We start from the raw sequence: 17,324 nt of genomic DNA on the forward strand, positions 1-17,324 counted from the left end.
TTAACAGTATTCCATTATATGGATATATCACAATTATTTATCCACTTACCACTTAATGTACATTTTAGTTGGTATTTTAACTTGTGATTTTAATTTGTATTTCCCTAGTGACTGACGATGCTGAACAACTTTTTCATGAATTTGTTACATTCATATAACTTCTTTAATAAAGAGCTTCTATTTTTTACCAGGGTGTCTGGCTTATTTTTGAGTCTTAAAAATTATTTATACATTACAGACTCAAGCCCCTATTATATACTGTTTTATAATTTTCTCAGTGATATCTTTTGAAGAGCAAAAGTTCGCATATGTTTTAAATTCTGTAATGAAAATTAAAAATATGCTTCTCAAGACTAGGGAATTAAAGACATATTTGCAACATAATACTACAATTAAAAAACAGAATTCAAACTATATTCTCAGTATGACTCTATGTAAGGTTTATATATGCTACGTGTATGTATGTCTATAAAAATACATATATATACACACACACACACTTAGAAGGGAATACATCAAAATGTGAAAAAGTGCTTACTGAAGAGTTGTGGGATTACAGGTATTTTTATTCTTTTCCTTTTTAAACCTTTTCCAGATTCTTTCCAGTGGCAAGTCAGCACTCTCTGAAAATGACTTGAATACATTTCTTAAAGATCAAACCAGTTCATCATTAGCTACACTCAGGACTTCAGAAATGATCGAGGTCCAAAGAACATCTAAAGGTAATCAGGATATGAACATTATCTATATTTATCAAAAGAATAAAAAATAATACAAGGTATGGTTCTGGTTTTAAAACAAAAGTTAGACACACATGTGCCTCCTAAACATCCCTGTCCCAACAGATTGGATGGAAACAAACATTAATGATGGAAGGTTCTTTCTACTGCTCAATTCAGTAGCCACTAACCATAGTGCGGCAGGAAATACAGCTGGTGACTATACAAACAGTGGCACTGAACAGGCCTGAGAAACTGAAATTTTAATTTAATTTTAATTCAAGTAAGCACACATGGCCAGTGGCTATCACACTGGTCAGCACAACTTTAGGGGAAAAAAAACAACCAGATTCATGGCTCTACTGCCCATTCTCCTCCTCCTTCCTGTCATTCAGTAATTTACTGATATTCTATAACCTCTCATCTCTCCCTAGACATCTATCAAATCATAACTTTAAAAAAGATCATACATTATTTCACTAATGGGTATTTACCCAAGGGAAATAAAAACACTAATTCAAAAAGATATATGAACCCCTATATTTACGACAGCATTATTTACAATGGTCATTTCATTCATTTATATACCTAGAGAGAGGGGCGGGGGGAGGGAGAGAGCAGAAGAGTGAATATTACTCAGCCCTAGAAAAGAATGAGATCTTGCCATCTGCAATAACACGGACAGAGCTAGAAGTGATTATGCTTAGTGAAATAAGTCAGACAAAGCAAGACAAATACCATATGACTTAACTTATGTGTGGAAGCTGAAAACCAAAACAATCAGAAAGCAGAAACAGACCCATAAATATAGAGAACTGATGGGTGCCACGGGGAAGGGGCTGGGGGAGGGGGATGGGCAAAATGGGTGAAGGGGAGGAGGAGGTACAGGCTTGCAGCTATGGAATGAGTAAGTCCATATGAATGGTATAGCATATGAATTATAGTCAGTGGTACTCTAATAGTGTTATATGATGACAGGTGGTAACTACGTTTACGGTGAGCATAAAGTAAAAAGCTGTCTGTCAAATCACTATGTTATACACCGGAAACTAATGTAACATTGTCTGTCAATTATACTTCGATTAAATAAAGTGGAAAAAAAATCATACATTAAGCTTCCTATACATTCTCTTGAGAATGAGAACAAATGAAGAGTACCAATTACTCCAAGATTTTCTGAGTAAAACCAGTTAGCCATTAAGATATAGCCCAAACCCAATTTGCTTTTCCTCGACCTAATTCTTCAAGGGTAATCTGAGTTTCTGATCTGTGTTCTTCAGAGCTGCTCAGTCACCTGCCATCTTTTTTCTTTTTATCTTTGTTCTTCCTCTTGCGGAAAAGCAAAAAGAATGGAAAAGAAGTTGAAGTGACACAATTTTATCAATAATATCACTCTAGCAAGTAACAGACTGTTCTTGCTAAAGCAGGATTACACTAGCAAGGACATAGTCACAATAAGTTACCCTGTCACTCAGAGTCCTTAGTGTCATGATGACTTTGTTTTTGCTTGCCCTGGTATAAAGCATGGTTTTTCTTTCACTTATGTTACTAGGAAGCTAAAAAGTATACTTAGGGCTCACAAATAACTTAACTTAACCTAGTGTTAATTCCTTCTGGTATCTTACAAGTTTCTTATATATATGTATATTTTAACTGCCCAGATTCAATCTTAATTTTTCATACTGTAACACTTTTTAAAACTTTGTTCAAGATTAACAAAGTTATAAAACAGAAATAATATAAATTACTTAAACAGATATTCCATAAGGTTTCAGAATACTGGGGGCGCCTGGGTGGCTCAGTTGGTTAAACGTCTGCCTTCAGCTCAGGTCATGATCCCAGAGTCCTGGGATCAAGCCACAGGTCAGGTTCCCTGCTCAGTGGGGAGCCTGCTTCTCCCTCTCCCCATGCTCCTGCTCGCTCATTCCCTGTCTCTCTCTCTCTCTCTCATGTGTTAACGCTCTAATAAATAAAATCTTAAAAAAAAAAAAAAAGGTTTCAGAGTATCTTCTTAACCTCTAATAATGTCCAAATTAGAGGGGCCAAGATTCTTTTTTTCTGAATTTAAAAAAAAAATCATTTGAACAAAATAGAAATACCATTTTAAACAGTGTGATTGCATTATACTTTTTCAAACACAAGATTCAAAACTAAGATCAGTCACATGTTTTATTAGCTATTTCCTACGCTGATTAGACTATCAGTATTTTTCTCTCATTTATGCTGTTTTAAATGATCTAACATACCTTGAAGTTTCATGTTCTTGAAAACGTTGTGCTCTTAATTGGAATGCCACGAACAATGATGATGCTATGGCCAATAATTGCTTTCTCTCATTCTCTGTTAACTTGTGTCCTAAAGGAAATCAATCAATCAATCAATCAATCACATACATCATGTCAATATCTACTGCTTCTATGTTATAGAACTATTAGTCAGGCAAATCAGTATTTTATCAAACATCTATTATGAAGCTAGTATTATGCCAGGAACTGGGGCATGCAGTGGGGAGGAGAGGGAGCAAGACTGCTCAAATAAGACAAAAAAACCCCAAGTGGGATCTATCAACTATTCTGGAAATTCAGCAGTAGACCCCTCAATGGCCTGATTAAACCACATTCTCACAGGCTTTGAGAAGTTCCTGATTGTCCTCAACACTTACGTAATGATGAAAACATCTCATAAAATCCCATAATTACCCTATACGAGGATAACAAAAACTTGGTCTCAGTCTTCTCAAAACAGATGGTCTACAAGAGCAATTCTTAAAGTGTGGCCTCGGGACTACTGAGAGTCCCCAAGAGCCTTTGGGGGCCTGCAAGGTCAAAACTACTTTCATAAATGAGCCCAACTCAGGCTCTGTGCTGGGCATGGAGCCTGCTTAGAATACTCTCTCCCTCTCCCTCTGCTTGCATGCACATGCTCTCTCTCTCTCTCCAAAAAAAAAAAAAAAAAAATTGTTTTCCCTGTCATTCTTTCAGGTGTATACTGTGGAAGTTCCCTGATACAAGAGATGATATGTGTGATGACATCACTGCTCTGATGTCAACATATAATGGATTTATTATTGCTACTTTAAAAATGAATTAATAAATATTTTTAAAGCTCCTAAGTTTTAATTAATAATATGGCAACTATCAGTAGATATAACACAAAAGCTCTTTGGAGCATAAAGAGCACCAGGAAAATGATCTCACACTTCACTGTGCATCAGAATCACCTGCATTAAAGCAGAGACTCCTGTGCTCCACCTGCAGAGACTGCTCATAAGTCTGCGGTGCAGCCCAAGAACTTGCATTTCTAGCAAGTTTCAGAGTGGTGCTGATGCTGCACATCTACAGATCTCACTTTGAATAGAATTATTTTAGACACACTTATCAAACTGTGTAATACAACTACTTACGTAGTTCATGAAACCAGGTAAAGTGGGTATGAAATCAGTTTAGTGAGTCATGATCAGAAAGACAAATTATGTGAACGCTCTGAACACCATATCTTGTGTGTGTGTGTGTGTGTGTGTGTGTAAATTAAATCATGATGCAGAACAGATTTCTTATAGTGGTTCAAATAGTCACTTCTCTAGACAAATCTGCACATCATATACCAGCAGCAGAGAAAAAAGACAATACGAGAATCCTTTCAATTGTAGGACACTGAATCAGTGTTTCATTTGGTCTAATAAACTGCTAGCTGCACTAAGACAATACTGAGAAGGGAAGTTCCTAAATAAGATTCACCATCATATATCACACTCACAGAGAAATGATTATAATGCATATCAATTTTATGTATTTTTTAAAGATCTTATTTATTTAGAGAGGGAGAGTGCGTGCAAGCTAGCAGGGTGGGGTAGGGGCAGAGGGAGAGGGAGAGGGAGAGAGAATCCCAAGCAGACTCCGAGCTGAGCACAGAGTCCAATGCAGGCCTCAATCTCACAATCCAGAGATCACGACCTGAGCCAAAATCAAGAGTTGGACACTTAACCGACTGAGCCACTCATTCCCACCATATCAATTTAATCCGTTTACTGATACTGGAAAAGATTTGCAAATTTTACCAATGTCTAATTCCCAGTAAATTTCTATCTGATAAGATTGCTAAAGAGTTCTCTACTTCTACAATTTAAATTTGTTTCTGCAACCTGTTTAAGAATGTCTTGGGTAATTTTCACAAGTAAGTGCTGCAGAGATGATCTACTTCATCCTCCACACAGTGAGAATGTCTCTTCTACAGCACTGTTTGACAGATGGTTATCTAGGATCTAAAACTCCCAACACCTGGAAACACCTGACAAACTCTTTCAAAGATTTCTATATCTTTGAAATTAGATTGTTACTTCTCATACTGAGTCAGACTGTGACTTCGAACCAACTTTTCCAATCAGAAGTAACATGAAATAATTCTATTCTTCTAATTCTATTCCTTCTTACACTTGTACATCTTGAAGGATATAGACTGCAGTTAGACACCTGCAACTCATTAAATAAAAGGGCTTTATCTCTTGACCATTCTTGGGGTATCTAGCCACACTGAAATGAGGGTATTTAGGTCGAACCAGGAAGTGTAGAATAGACACCACCATAACTATTCTTATGGTAATGGGTTCTAGCATAAGGCTACTCCTGATCTCAGATTAGAGGGGCCTTGATTCCTGTTGTCCTTTGTGGCCTGATGCCCGGGACATGTCCGCCCTGGCTCTGACTTTGGACTCCTTCTGAATGTTCTTCATGACTATGCCCTCTGGTTTCTCCCTTGCTGAAATCTCTGGCCCAGCTGGTCCTGATGTCAGGTAATACAATGTTGTTCTAACTAGATTAGACTCAAACCCAGCCTAACCATTTGACCTCAAAGCTGCTCCAAGGCAGAAAGGGGCTCCGATTGAATCTTGGGTTTGAGATGAGGATTAGTTCATCCTATGGCTCATTCACCAGAGTGATCAATATATGGTATGCTCTACCAACTACAAAAGTGACCCCTTTTGTGCTAGACACAGTCAACAAATAAATACAAATCAGTGCCTAGGGCTCAACTGGGCCAAACTGATGACAGCTGTGTTAGTCCTTATTAATGAGTCTCTAATTCTGATCACCTACAGTTCCTTCAAAGTTCCTCACACAAGATGTATTTCTCATACCATCTCTAACAAGAGATTATGATTTTCATCATCATAATCACTTTCTTTTGCATACACACACACACACAAAATGTAAGGATAGTCTGGGTTTTTTTTAGTTCTTTTCTAACAATGGTAACATTTACAAATTGTGAAATAACAGACATTAAAATGTAAAGGGCTTTGTCTAATATCAGAACCATGTTGAAGTAGTCTGTGACTAGAGATTATATACTCATACTATAGCTCAATACAAGATATTATTAGACTATGTTTATAGGATAAAATAGTATACAATATATAAAAGACTTATTTTAAGTTTTTAAAAATCTGCTATTTTTGTAGGTTCCAAGGTATAATATAGACAATAATTTTTTAAAAATACAAAAAGTCCAAATGTGGAATTTCAACAAGTAATGTGCAATCGACATATGAAATGTCTTAAAAAAAAATCTCCGTTTTAGTCATTTAATACACACAGACCGCACAATAATAGTTTAAAAAGAAAACTAATTTTTTTTTCACAACAGCTTTCAATTTCAAGTTTATGGGCCAATTAGAATTTTTAAAAAATGCTAAAAATTAGGGCCTAGCATTTTGCCAAAGAGACACAACATTTTACAGAACACTGTCATATCATTAATTTTCATAAGAAATCTTTCTGAGGGGCTCTTGGGTGGCTCAGTCGGTTAAGCATTGGACTCTTAATTTCGACTCAGGTGGTGATCTCAGAGTCCTGAGATCACGCTCCACACTGGGCAGAGACTGCTTAGGATTCTCTCCCTCTCCCTCTGTCCCTCCTGCCTCCCCCTGCCCAGCCCACCCACCCCTGCTCATGTGCATGGTGCACTCAAAAAAAAAAAAAAATCTTTTTGATATTCTTTTAAAAGATCACTTCAGGGGTGCCTGGTTCAGTTGGTTAAGCATCTACCCTCAGCTCCGGTCATGATCTCAGGGTTCTGGGATGGAGCCCCAAGTTGGACTCCCTACTTAGCAAACAGTCTGCTTCTCCCTCTCCTGCCCCAACACTCATTCTCACTCTCAAATAAATAAAATCTTTTTAAAAAATAAAAGATTACTTCAATCTCTAGATAGTGACTAGACTTCTCAATTTTATTCTAATTGTTTTTGTGTTTTATGTTTTACAAGTAATCTTTATCCGGGATTCATTTTTGTATTTGGCATAAATTAAGTGGCTAACATTTCATAAATAGTAAGGAAAAATTCCCACATATGCTAATTTGTTTATGAGCTCCCTGTTCTGTTACACTGACATATTTATTCATTTTCCTGTTTTCTGTTTTCAAGTACTTCCATTCTCACACTTTATATCATATTGTTGAGAGAGGCTTGGCAATACATTTTAATACACAGAAGGCCGATTTTTCTTTGTCATTTTTCATAATTTTCTTGGCTATTTTCAGAAATTTATGAATACATATAAACTTTTCAATCACTTAATGTAGTGGACTTGTGAATCCAACTGAAATGACATAAAATCTGTGTATCAATTTGGGAGAGATTGGCACCCCTATACTTTTGAGTCCCCAAACAATAGCTGCTATGTTTTTCCATCTGTTCACATCTTTTTTTTCCTCGACAAGATTTTAGTTTACAGAATCATATAGGTTCTATGTCTCTTCCCTATTAAATTTCTCCGCACCATTTTAAAAGATACTACGGTTAATATGAACAGGGTTGCCTTTCCTCCACTTTCATTTCAAGCTGAAATGACATAAAGCTTACTAACAAAAAGAAGAGATGCTAACTTTGCATGCTTATCTTGTTGCATTCAGCCACCTTACCAAATGTGATTTTATTAAGTCTAGAAATTTTTAATAATATCTTCCCGGTTTTCCGGGGACACAATTATATACAGAAAAAGAGAAAATTTTTTCTCTTCTTTTTAAAATATCTAAACCAACTTTTTTTTTTTTGGACTTTTTTTTAAGATTTTTATTTATTCATTTGACAGAGATAGAGACAGCCAGCGAGAGAGGGAACACAAGCAGGGGGAGTGGGAGAGGAAGAAGCAGGCTTCCAGAGGAGGAGCCTGATGTGGGGCTCGATCCCAGAACGCCAGGAAAACGCCCTGAGCCGAAGGCAGACGCTTAACAACTGAGCCACCCAGGCGCCCCTTTTTTTGGACTTTTTGAACCTCTAAAACAATGATTGATAATAATGGTCATTTTATATAATTCATTTGTTCCTGATTTGAAATTTTTATAGCATTTCCTTCAAAATTATGTTTGTTATTAGTTTTCACTAAGTAGGTTTTTAATCAAATTTAGTTTAATTTTATTTCTGATTTCAGAGTGTTTTAATTAGAAAAGGCAACTGAATTTTTAATAAATAACTTTCTAGCAATTTTTTTTTGTAAGCCATCAGTTTTTATTTTATTCTAACTGCAATTGATACCATTAACAAGGTTAGGGTTTTTTTTTTCAACTTTGAGGTACCATTTGCATACAATAACTTTCAGGTACCATTTGCAAGGTACCATTTGCATAGAAAATGGGTCCATTTTAAGTGTGCAATTTCAGAGTTTTGACAAATGTGTATGCCCATAAACATCACAACCATCTACTTAGAATTTTCCACTACTCCAAATAATGCTCCCTTGCATCGCTCCAATCAAGACCTCTACACCTGCTTTCCCTCCCTGGCCTCAAGCAATAAATTCTTTTCTAGTTTCATATAAATGGAACCAGATAGCAAGTACTTTTGTGTCTGGCTTCTTTTGCACATAGTATTTTTGAGATTCACCCATGTTTCTGAATGAATCAGCAGTTTCTAACATTTTAGCATTGAGAAGTATTCTTTGGCATGAATATACTGCAATTTGTGTAACCATACATTCCCTGAGGGCTTTCAAAGTAAGGCGGAAGACGTGATTTAGTTCTAAAAGTGAACTCTGGCTGGTGAGTGAAGATAAATTGGAAAGTGCAATGGTGGCAGGAAGGAGGTCAGTGAGAAGGCTGTTCGGAGTCCAGGCAAGAGGGTAGCAGCTTGGGCTGGGGTGGTGTGCTAGTCTGGTGCTGAATGGAGACATGCCTGTATTCAATTTCCAGCTTTATGTGAACGAGCTACAGCAAGGGCACTGTCCTGACACTGGTGGGCAGATTCGCATCCAGAAAAACCTACAGAGTTGCGATGAGGGTGCTGAGAACACCTGCTACCTGTTAATTCCCAGCAACGAAAACCCCACAAGGGCAGCAAGTCTTTCCGCCGACTGCGGAATCCTAAGCACCTAGAACTTGGGGATGTAAACAAAGCGTATTTAAATACTTCTAGATTCTTCCTATCCGTTTGTCAAGCGTGAAGGTAAATGAGAGAGCACTCAAATCTGACACTTGTTTTTCACCTCTGCCAACCCTGATTGAGAAGCTTCACAAACATGATCCTAGGAGTCAGGGGGGGGGGCCTGAACAGTGAGGTGGCAGAAACACTGAGAACCTCCAGCATGGCACATGGGACAGACACAGCCTCACGCTCTAGTGGGAGATGTCTTCAACAGCAGCAAGTCATTTCCACTTAAAAGTTAGAACCCCAGCCTGAGAGGAGTTCTAAGTTTCTCAAATCCATCGTTTGAAACCTTCAAGAACATTAGAGCTTGAACTCTCTACTGCACTCTCTGGTGAAGACAAGTTGTAAAAAGGTGCAGCTCTTAATTAAAAAACACTTAGTCTTTTTTAAATAGTTTTCAGTATCCCGAGACCCTAGCCCACTACCTTTAACCTAATAGATAAAGTAAATATTTATGAAAGAAAGGAGAAAAACTTCCTCCTCACAATTAGTCCTCACCATCTTACCCTTTGTGGGGATTGGGGTGTATGTTTGGGGGGGGGGACTTCAAACAAAAGCCCCAAACCCCAAATAATGTTTAGGTTCTCCCAGCCTTACTCATTAAGTTGGTGATTACTACATGGAGGTCAAATCACACGGTAGCACCCACAAGGTCTGTGATACACCTCTGTAAACCTCATGCTATCTGTTACCACCCCCATGTGCATGACCCAGTTTGTAAGAAGCCGGATCTGTGCTCTCTTAAGTGGCTTTAGTTCTGTCATCTATTTTTAACAGTCATCTGGTGCCTCCCTTCCAATCTAGTGTTGTCTTAAATGATGCTGACAGACATCCTGACCCTGAGCCGTGCATGTTCTCTCCTTGTGGGATGTGGCTTTGCTGACCATTTGCTTCATGTGTAGGCTTCACGTGTTGGGGAATCTGTAGGTAATCTCTCTATGGCCGGTTAGGTTTCTCAGAGAAGGATATTCAACAGTTGTGACTGACTACCTGCCTGCCTGCCAGTACTTTGAGAACCAAGTGGGGAATGATGGTTGAGAGAGGGGGTGTCACCACATTCAGTATGTCCATATGCACTCAATCCTCTGTCCAACTGTGCCTGGTGTCCACTGGTGTAAAGCCCATCTTATTTTCTATGGAGAAAAATCTCAAAGCTTTTTCTGGGCGGGGGGGAGGGGGGGCGCGGGGGGAGCCACCCTCCTCCAAAGAGTAAGGGAAGGAATATAGAGAAATTCTTCCAGAGATTTTAGACCAATAGTCTTACTTATAGGAATTTCCCAAGCTATCTGAAACTAACAGTGGCTAAGACTTCTGCAGGGCTCCACAGTGAAAATGAGCTATTTCCCAGTTTTTCACATTGTCAGCTTAGGATTCAACTTTCTTAAGTTGCTAAGTCAGTTAAGAATCATCTTTTGGCTCTTCATTTTCCAGAATGCTATCTTTTCTCTTTGTCCTTAAGGGCTTACATCTTTAAAAGACTAAATTCAGGGGTGACTGGTTGGCTCAGTTAGTGGAGCCTGTGACTCCTAATCTTAGGGTGATGAGTTTGAGTCCCACATTGGGTGAGAAGCCTACTTAAAAATAAACAAATAAATAGAAATAATAAATAATAAAATCAATTCAGTGGTTAGGAAAAATGTATATGTATTTTAAGATTTTATTTATTCTGTGAGACAGAGAGTGCGCAGGTGCGCATAAGTGCGGGGGAGGGGCAGAGAGTGAAGCAGGCTCCCCACTGAGCAAGGAACCCAATGCAGGGCTCAGTCCCAGAACCCTGGATCATAACCTGAGCCAAAGGCAGACACTCAACCACTGACCCGCCCAGGCATCCCAAAATGTGTATATTTAAACTGTCATCTTTACCTCAAATTGGTTAAAGCACTTTCTTCAGTTATTTCCTCAAAAAAGGTACATATAGTAATATATTTCTGAATCTTCATTTTAAAATCTCTTTCCATAACTGAGTAACAAAGGATATGTTAGTTGGGTATAGTACTCTTGGGTCAAGTTCTTTCTAATGAAGTAGATATTTTAAGATTTTCTCATTTCCAGTTTATAGAGTCTGAAGATGATTTCAGTGTATATTCTCTGCATATGACTTGGTGGTTCTTCATAGAAGCTTTAAAAATGTTTTGTTCTTGATATGCCTACAGCAGCTACTTTTTATCATTAATCTTGTCTGAAACTCAGCAAATCTTTCCAATGACACTTCAAGGTTTTCTCAAGAACAGTGAAAAAAAAATCTCCCCTATTATTTCTCTTAAAATTAACCTTCCTTTATTTGTCCATTTTCTCTTCATGAAAATATTATGTACATACAAAATCTCTTGGGTCTTCCCTCCACATCTCTGATTTCAGACATTATTTCCTTCTCTTAACCTTTGTACTACATATTTTGAGAAACTTCCATTTATTCCTTAGGGTCACTAATTTGGTTCTTAGAAGTGGCCATCCCACCTTTCACTTTGCTGAAATACTTCTAAAAATCATAGTTCTTAGTTCATTAAAGTCTTTCTCCTCTAATTTAATGTCCTTAATTAAATGTTCTTACTATTTTTCAGTAAGCTCAGTCATTTGACTCCCATATAACTCCTCCCATCTTCAGGGATTCCTCAAGGTCTTCCACCCTAGATGGTAATTCTTTTCCTTTGTACTAATGGCTCTGTTTGCTCTCAACATCACGTCAAAGGATTAGGCATCGGTTTGCTGGTAAATGATTAACAACCAACTTGGGTATGAAGGGAAGAGAAACGTACCACTGCGCAGCATTTGCCAGTTTCTTTAAGTACTTTCTCCCAGACTACCAGCACCTCATCAGAAAGGACAGATTAGGCAGCGATGAGCAGCAGCGCCCTAGAACAGTCCATGGAGAGAAGCTACAATGGTCTAAACACTACCTCATCCTTGAAGTCATCCTTAATTCCCTCAATCAGAACTGGTTACTTTTTTCTCCGTGCTCCAGACATTTTGCTTCTATCTTCAGTTAGCACTTATTTTGCCCTGTAGTTAGTTCTTTACACATTTATTTCTCTTGTAATGTAAGCTCCTTAAGTGCAAGGAAAATATATTATTTGTTTTTCAATTTCTTTGAGACCTTACACCAATTATTTGTTCAATGACTTTAACTGAATTCTCAAAGGCAACACAACGGCCCAAGTATCAAAGTACCACTATCGCCAGCTAGACCCCAAGACATGATCTTTACTGCCCACCTGCTTGTGCTCACCAACCTCTGGCCCAAATTTTTCCCTATGCTCTTCTTCCCAGTTTTTCTCTTAACTCACACAAAAGACCCTATAGTCATAATATCCTGTGATGGAAACCAAAACTACCCACCCCTCAAGCAATAACAACTGCCCAAAGAGTTCCAGCTGGCCAGACCACCCGGACCAGTTTGAAATTAAACCCCGACTCACACCTGAGCAGATGGACAATGGAATGAGCGTTATCTTTACTTCTTTATACTAAAATCTTCACCAAAGGAAGAACATAAGCCTCATTTACATAACATACAAAGTATGTATAGGCATGTTTCCTTATGGCACATGCATGACCTTATGCCCATCTTTACATACTGTGACAAGGCTCCCTATCTGAACATTCATCCTAACCCTAAATAATAGGAACCCATGTACCCTCTCTGAGAGTCACAGCTTTGGGAGTTACTCCCCACGATCTCCTTATTTGCTACAAATAAAGTTTCCTTTGTGTGACAACTCCACCTGGTGTGGTTTCTATCTGTGACTCACCAAGGGGCAAACTCACATTGATTTGGTTACACCCATTATTAAAGGTACAGAAATACATGACTAAGTTTAATGGTAAAGGGAGAAGTATCACTAATGGTATATTACTTGTGTTGAATCAAATTTTTACCAAAGATAATGCAACTTTCCAGAAGAGAAAAATAATTCTGATCATTTCCTTTGATGGGGCTAGAGGTTCAACTGCAGTAATGCAGCAGAGAAAGGACTCCAAAGTGTTCACTACAGGCCAATTGAAATGATAGTTCTAAAATATCTTCTTCCTCATTTCCCCTTTACTCCAAGATCAAAATATCATCTTCCCCGTTTTTCATTTATTTTTCAGAATCAAAGAACAATAGCTTTTCAACACCAGAATCTAGTAAGTACATATGAAGAATACATTCCTGTGTATCCTATGTTTTAGTTTTAAGTACAATCATTCCAAAGGTCAATCTTAGAACCTTTAGTAACACTGTCATAGTCTACAAATAAATTTGGGATAATAAACATATATAATAGAAAATTTTAATGCAGCATAAAAACAGGCACTTGCCTGTGAACAGTGCCTATGATAGCTGGACAGATGGGAAGCAGACGGGTAATCCCAAAGGGGCAAAATGACCTGGCCTCAAACATATGGAGAAGATCCTGGATTAACTTCAGTGGTCACTTCCTGCTGTCTCTTTCAGGCACATATATCAAACAATCAAAGATGATACAGTTTAATATATCAAATACCTGCTCTAGGGAAAAACAGGGAGGGGGAAATGCAGTGATATGAAGAACAAGAGATAGTAGCCATTCAGAGAAGAACTGACATGAAAATAATATGAGGGAAGACAGTAAGAGGTCCACGTTAAGAATGGCAAAGCTAGGTGTGTATTTTTAAAGTGCTTACAGACATTCTACAACAACAACATATAGCATACTCTAAAAAACTGTACAGTTTATTATTTTGAATCCCAGCAGAACTGAATGAGTACTGAAATGGGAGGTGGAAACTCTAAGTTCAACTACTGGCTTCATTATATTACTGGCCATTTAGCCTTATCAATATCTCTGAGCTTTTGGTTTCCTCACATGTAAAATAAAGGCTGAGATTAAATAATGGTCCTTCTAACAACTTATAACAATTTTTAAAACTGTGTTCCTATCTTGTATGAACATTAAGAGAATTATAGTGTCGGTGCTGTTAATGCCCTATCAAAACAGAAATGTAATATATTAAGTTTGGCAGTGTTAATTAATGGCAATGTTAGGTTTTTAAGTAAATTTCTGAGTTCTCTTGAGAACGTGAAACATTTTCTACTACTGCCCAATGTATAGTACATAGTAATCAACCACAATTAGAAACTCTAAATGCCTCATTTTCTTCTCGATGGTAATGAGGTCTAACACCACATATGTACACGTACATACACATAAATATATGCATGCACGCATGTTTGTCCTAAAAGTTCCCTGAAGTTTTCACTTGCCTCCTTCTACCTACCGTTTCATGACACATCACTTTCACAGATACATGAACCAGGTAAACATAAAAGTATATGGAAATCCTGAGTCTACTTAGCGACTTTACAACTTTTAAGTAAAACTTGAGAAAGGACAAGAGGCCAAAATGTTAGGATCAAAATAGAACACACTGGTAATTTGGATGCATGTACAGTTAAAAATACCCAAGATCGTCCCTTCTCATCAATACTATCAATAAGATTCTTATCATTAATTCAGTAAATATTTACTTAGTGTCTATTATGTTGTAGTTGCCAGATGTACATTTAAAAGCAACAACATAAGTGATTCCTGGCTTCATGAACCAGCAGTAGACATCTGAATGAACTAATCACACAAGCGTAAAACTGTAGCTCACGTTAGGGTTCTATTTTTGAAAATTCGAAAGTTCAGGAAAAAGAATCATATGATTCATTAGTTTTTCTTTTAAAACCCCCCCCAAAAAACATTTTTAATTTCCCTTGGTACTAATGATAAAACTCTAACGCTGAAGTTGTAAAAGACCAATCAACCCAGTAATTTCCAGTTAGTCTTATGAAAACTCTGTACTGTAAAATCTAAGCTAAGAAACTGCTTTGTAAATGTATTCAAAAGCCCAATACATGTCAAAAAAAAAAAAAAAAAAAAAAAGCCCAATACATGAAGTTGACCTAAATCTATACACAGCTCCTAATATGACTGAGTCGTCTTACATACTAAAACACTCTAATTGGATCTAAAGAACACTCGCCATTTGTGAGAGGAAAAAATCTCATCTTCATATATCCCCAAATTCATCAGAAACATATGTAGATACCTCTGGCTTTTACCTGAATAACATTTCTATTAAGTCACATGTAAGTCCTGTTGGTTTCTTTATCTCACATATTGACCACGTTATTAATGCTTACTAAAGGGTTTTCTCTCACTTGAGCAATTTTTCTACTACCAGAAACACACACTGATAACTTTACAGGGGTAAGTTTCACATTCCCCTCATTACTTTATTAAAAGCTTCATTTTATGAATAAAAACAATAATCTTCTTAAACATCTTCATTTTCATTAGTAGGAATAGCATGTGGTATTCTGAAATTTTTGGTGCTAATTTTCATAAAGTTTTAATCATTAGAGTTCCTGCATATACCCATATAATGTATCAGCAGGGAATACAAATTTCAATTGGCTTTCAGAAACCAGAAGATCAGGTAAGCTAATGCTCTGTCTACTTGTTTTGCTTCAACACTGGACTCATACAACATTCCACATAGTTGAATTCCTCGCTCAACAAAAGATGGATTATTGCACATTCATGAGTCACTCATGAATACTCAAAATCATGAATGTCAATAGTCTAGGATACTCTATGTTAATAAATCAAGTATACTATGGGCTAAAGGCCTTAATTTCAAGGTAGAAAAATTATACATTATAATAAAGTTTAAAAGTAATCAATACAGTAAAATACTTCAATGCATACAAACCTTTAAAGCCATCAGGATATACATCAGAAAGAAATTTAGTGTTGATGTCTCCCTCTATAAAGCGTGAGTTGATTATCACCTCTCGGAGTAATGCGATATTATGTGTAACACCTAAAAATAAAATATCAGACTGAATTAGAGAACAAGTCAGTTAAAAGTCTTTTACTATCTAAAGAAATTTATCACCTGTGTCTTATGACCAAGAACCAGACAAGATTATTCATCTCCTGGACTCAAGTAACAACAAAAAATGTCTGAAGCTATGGTAGCAATAAAACACCAAATGCATTAACTTAAGAAGCTTATGCTGCCAAGTCACTTCAATAGTCACTTCAATAGGGAAATTAATGTCTTTTTAGGAAATGGTACTGAAACAACTAGAGATTCATTTGGGAAAAAAGAAAAACCCTAACTTAGACCATACACCAAAATTAACCCAACATGGATCACAAATCAAATGTAAAACCTAAAACTATAAGACTTACAGAAAAGACAGGAGAAAATTCTGATTATCCTGAGGTAGGCAACAGAGTCTTAGGTAGTACACAAAAACCATGAGCCACAAAAAAAGAAAGTGTACTTCATCAAAATTCAAAAGTCAGCTTCAAAGGACACAGTTAAGCAAATGAAATGGCAAGCTGAGAGAAAATGTCCACAACACATGTATCAGACAAAAAACTCGCTTCTGGAATGTATAAAGAATGTTTAAAACAGAATATGACAGAGCAAAAAATGGGCAAAGGATCCGAACAGAGATTTCATAAAAGAAGATACACAAATGAAAAGTTGCCGCATGTCATGATCATCAACGAAATAAAATGAGATGTCCCCAAACACCAAATTTAAGTGGCTAACAGTTAAAAGACAGAAACAGCACATGAGTCTCACTAAAATATTAATGGGCAGTTATGTTTGGCTGGGAATTCAAATGATTAAAATGTTTCTTTGTATCATTTTTATTGTAATTATATATTATTTACATACTCATAAATAAAAGAATATGCTCAAAGTAGACTCAAAGGAAAACCTGAGAAACATTAACTGTAGAAGAAATCAATAAAGTTTTAAAAAACTAATACAAAAAAAAATAAAAGAAAGAAAGAAAAAGAAATAGCACATGTCAGTGAGGACGTGGGACAACAGAAGTGTCACACCCCGTGGTGTGAACTGCTTGGCAGGTTCTTAGAAAGTTAAACATATACTCACACATATGATTCAGACAAATCAATCCTAACTACTGGCCCGAGTTAAATAAAAATATGTATCTATACAAACAGTTATACACAAAGGTTATTAGCTTTATTTGCAATAGCCAAAAGTGGAAACAATCTAAATGTCCATCAAAGGATGAATGAATTAGCAAAATGTGATTTGTCCATTCAATGGAATTCTATTTAGCAATAAAAAGAAATGAATTACTAAAATACAAAAGATGAATCTCAAAATAATTATGCTGAATTTAACAA

At 36.8% G+C, this 17,324-nt stretch overlaps 1 protein-coding gene across 9 annotated transcripts in view; it reads right to left on the reverse strand.

Moving 5' to 3' along the window:
• Positions 1-17,324, reverse strand: part of PCCA (propionyl-CoA carboxylase subunit alpha) — a 391,229-nt gene that overhangs the window by 161,692 nt on the left and 212,213 nt on the right. For all 9 annotated transcript variants that reach the window (XM_026493544.4, XM_057307315.1, XM_057307311.1 and 6 more), the window contains 2 exons: positions 15,859-15,969; positions 2,966-3,074 (listed from right to left, as the gene is read on the reverse strand). In XM_026493544.4, the coding sequence (XP_026349329.1) occupies positions 2,966-3,074; positions 15,859-15,969 (220 nt within the window). The remainder of the gene's footprint in view (positions 1-2,965; positions 3,075-15,858; positions 15,970-17,324) is intronic.

This window comes from Ursus arctos, unplaced genomic scaffold (genome assembly GCF_023065955.2).
Source record: "Ursus arctos isolate Adak ecotype North America unplaced genomic scaffold, UrsArc2.0 scaffold_10, whole genome shotgun sequence".
NCBI classification, from domain to species: domain Eukaryota; kingdom Metazoa; phylum Chordata; class Mammalia; order Carnivora; family Ursidae; genus Ursus; species Ursus arctos.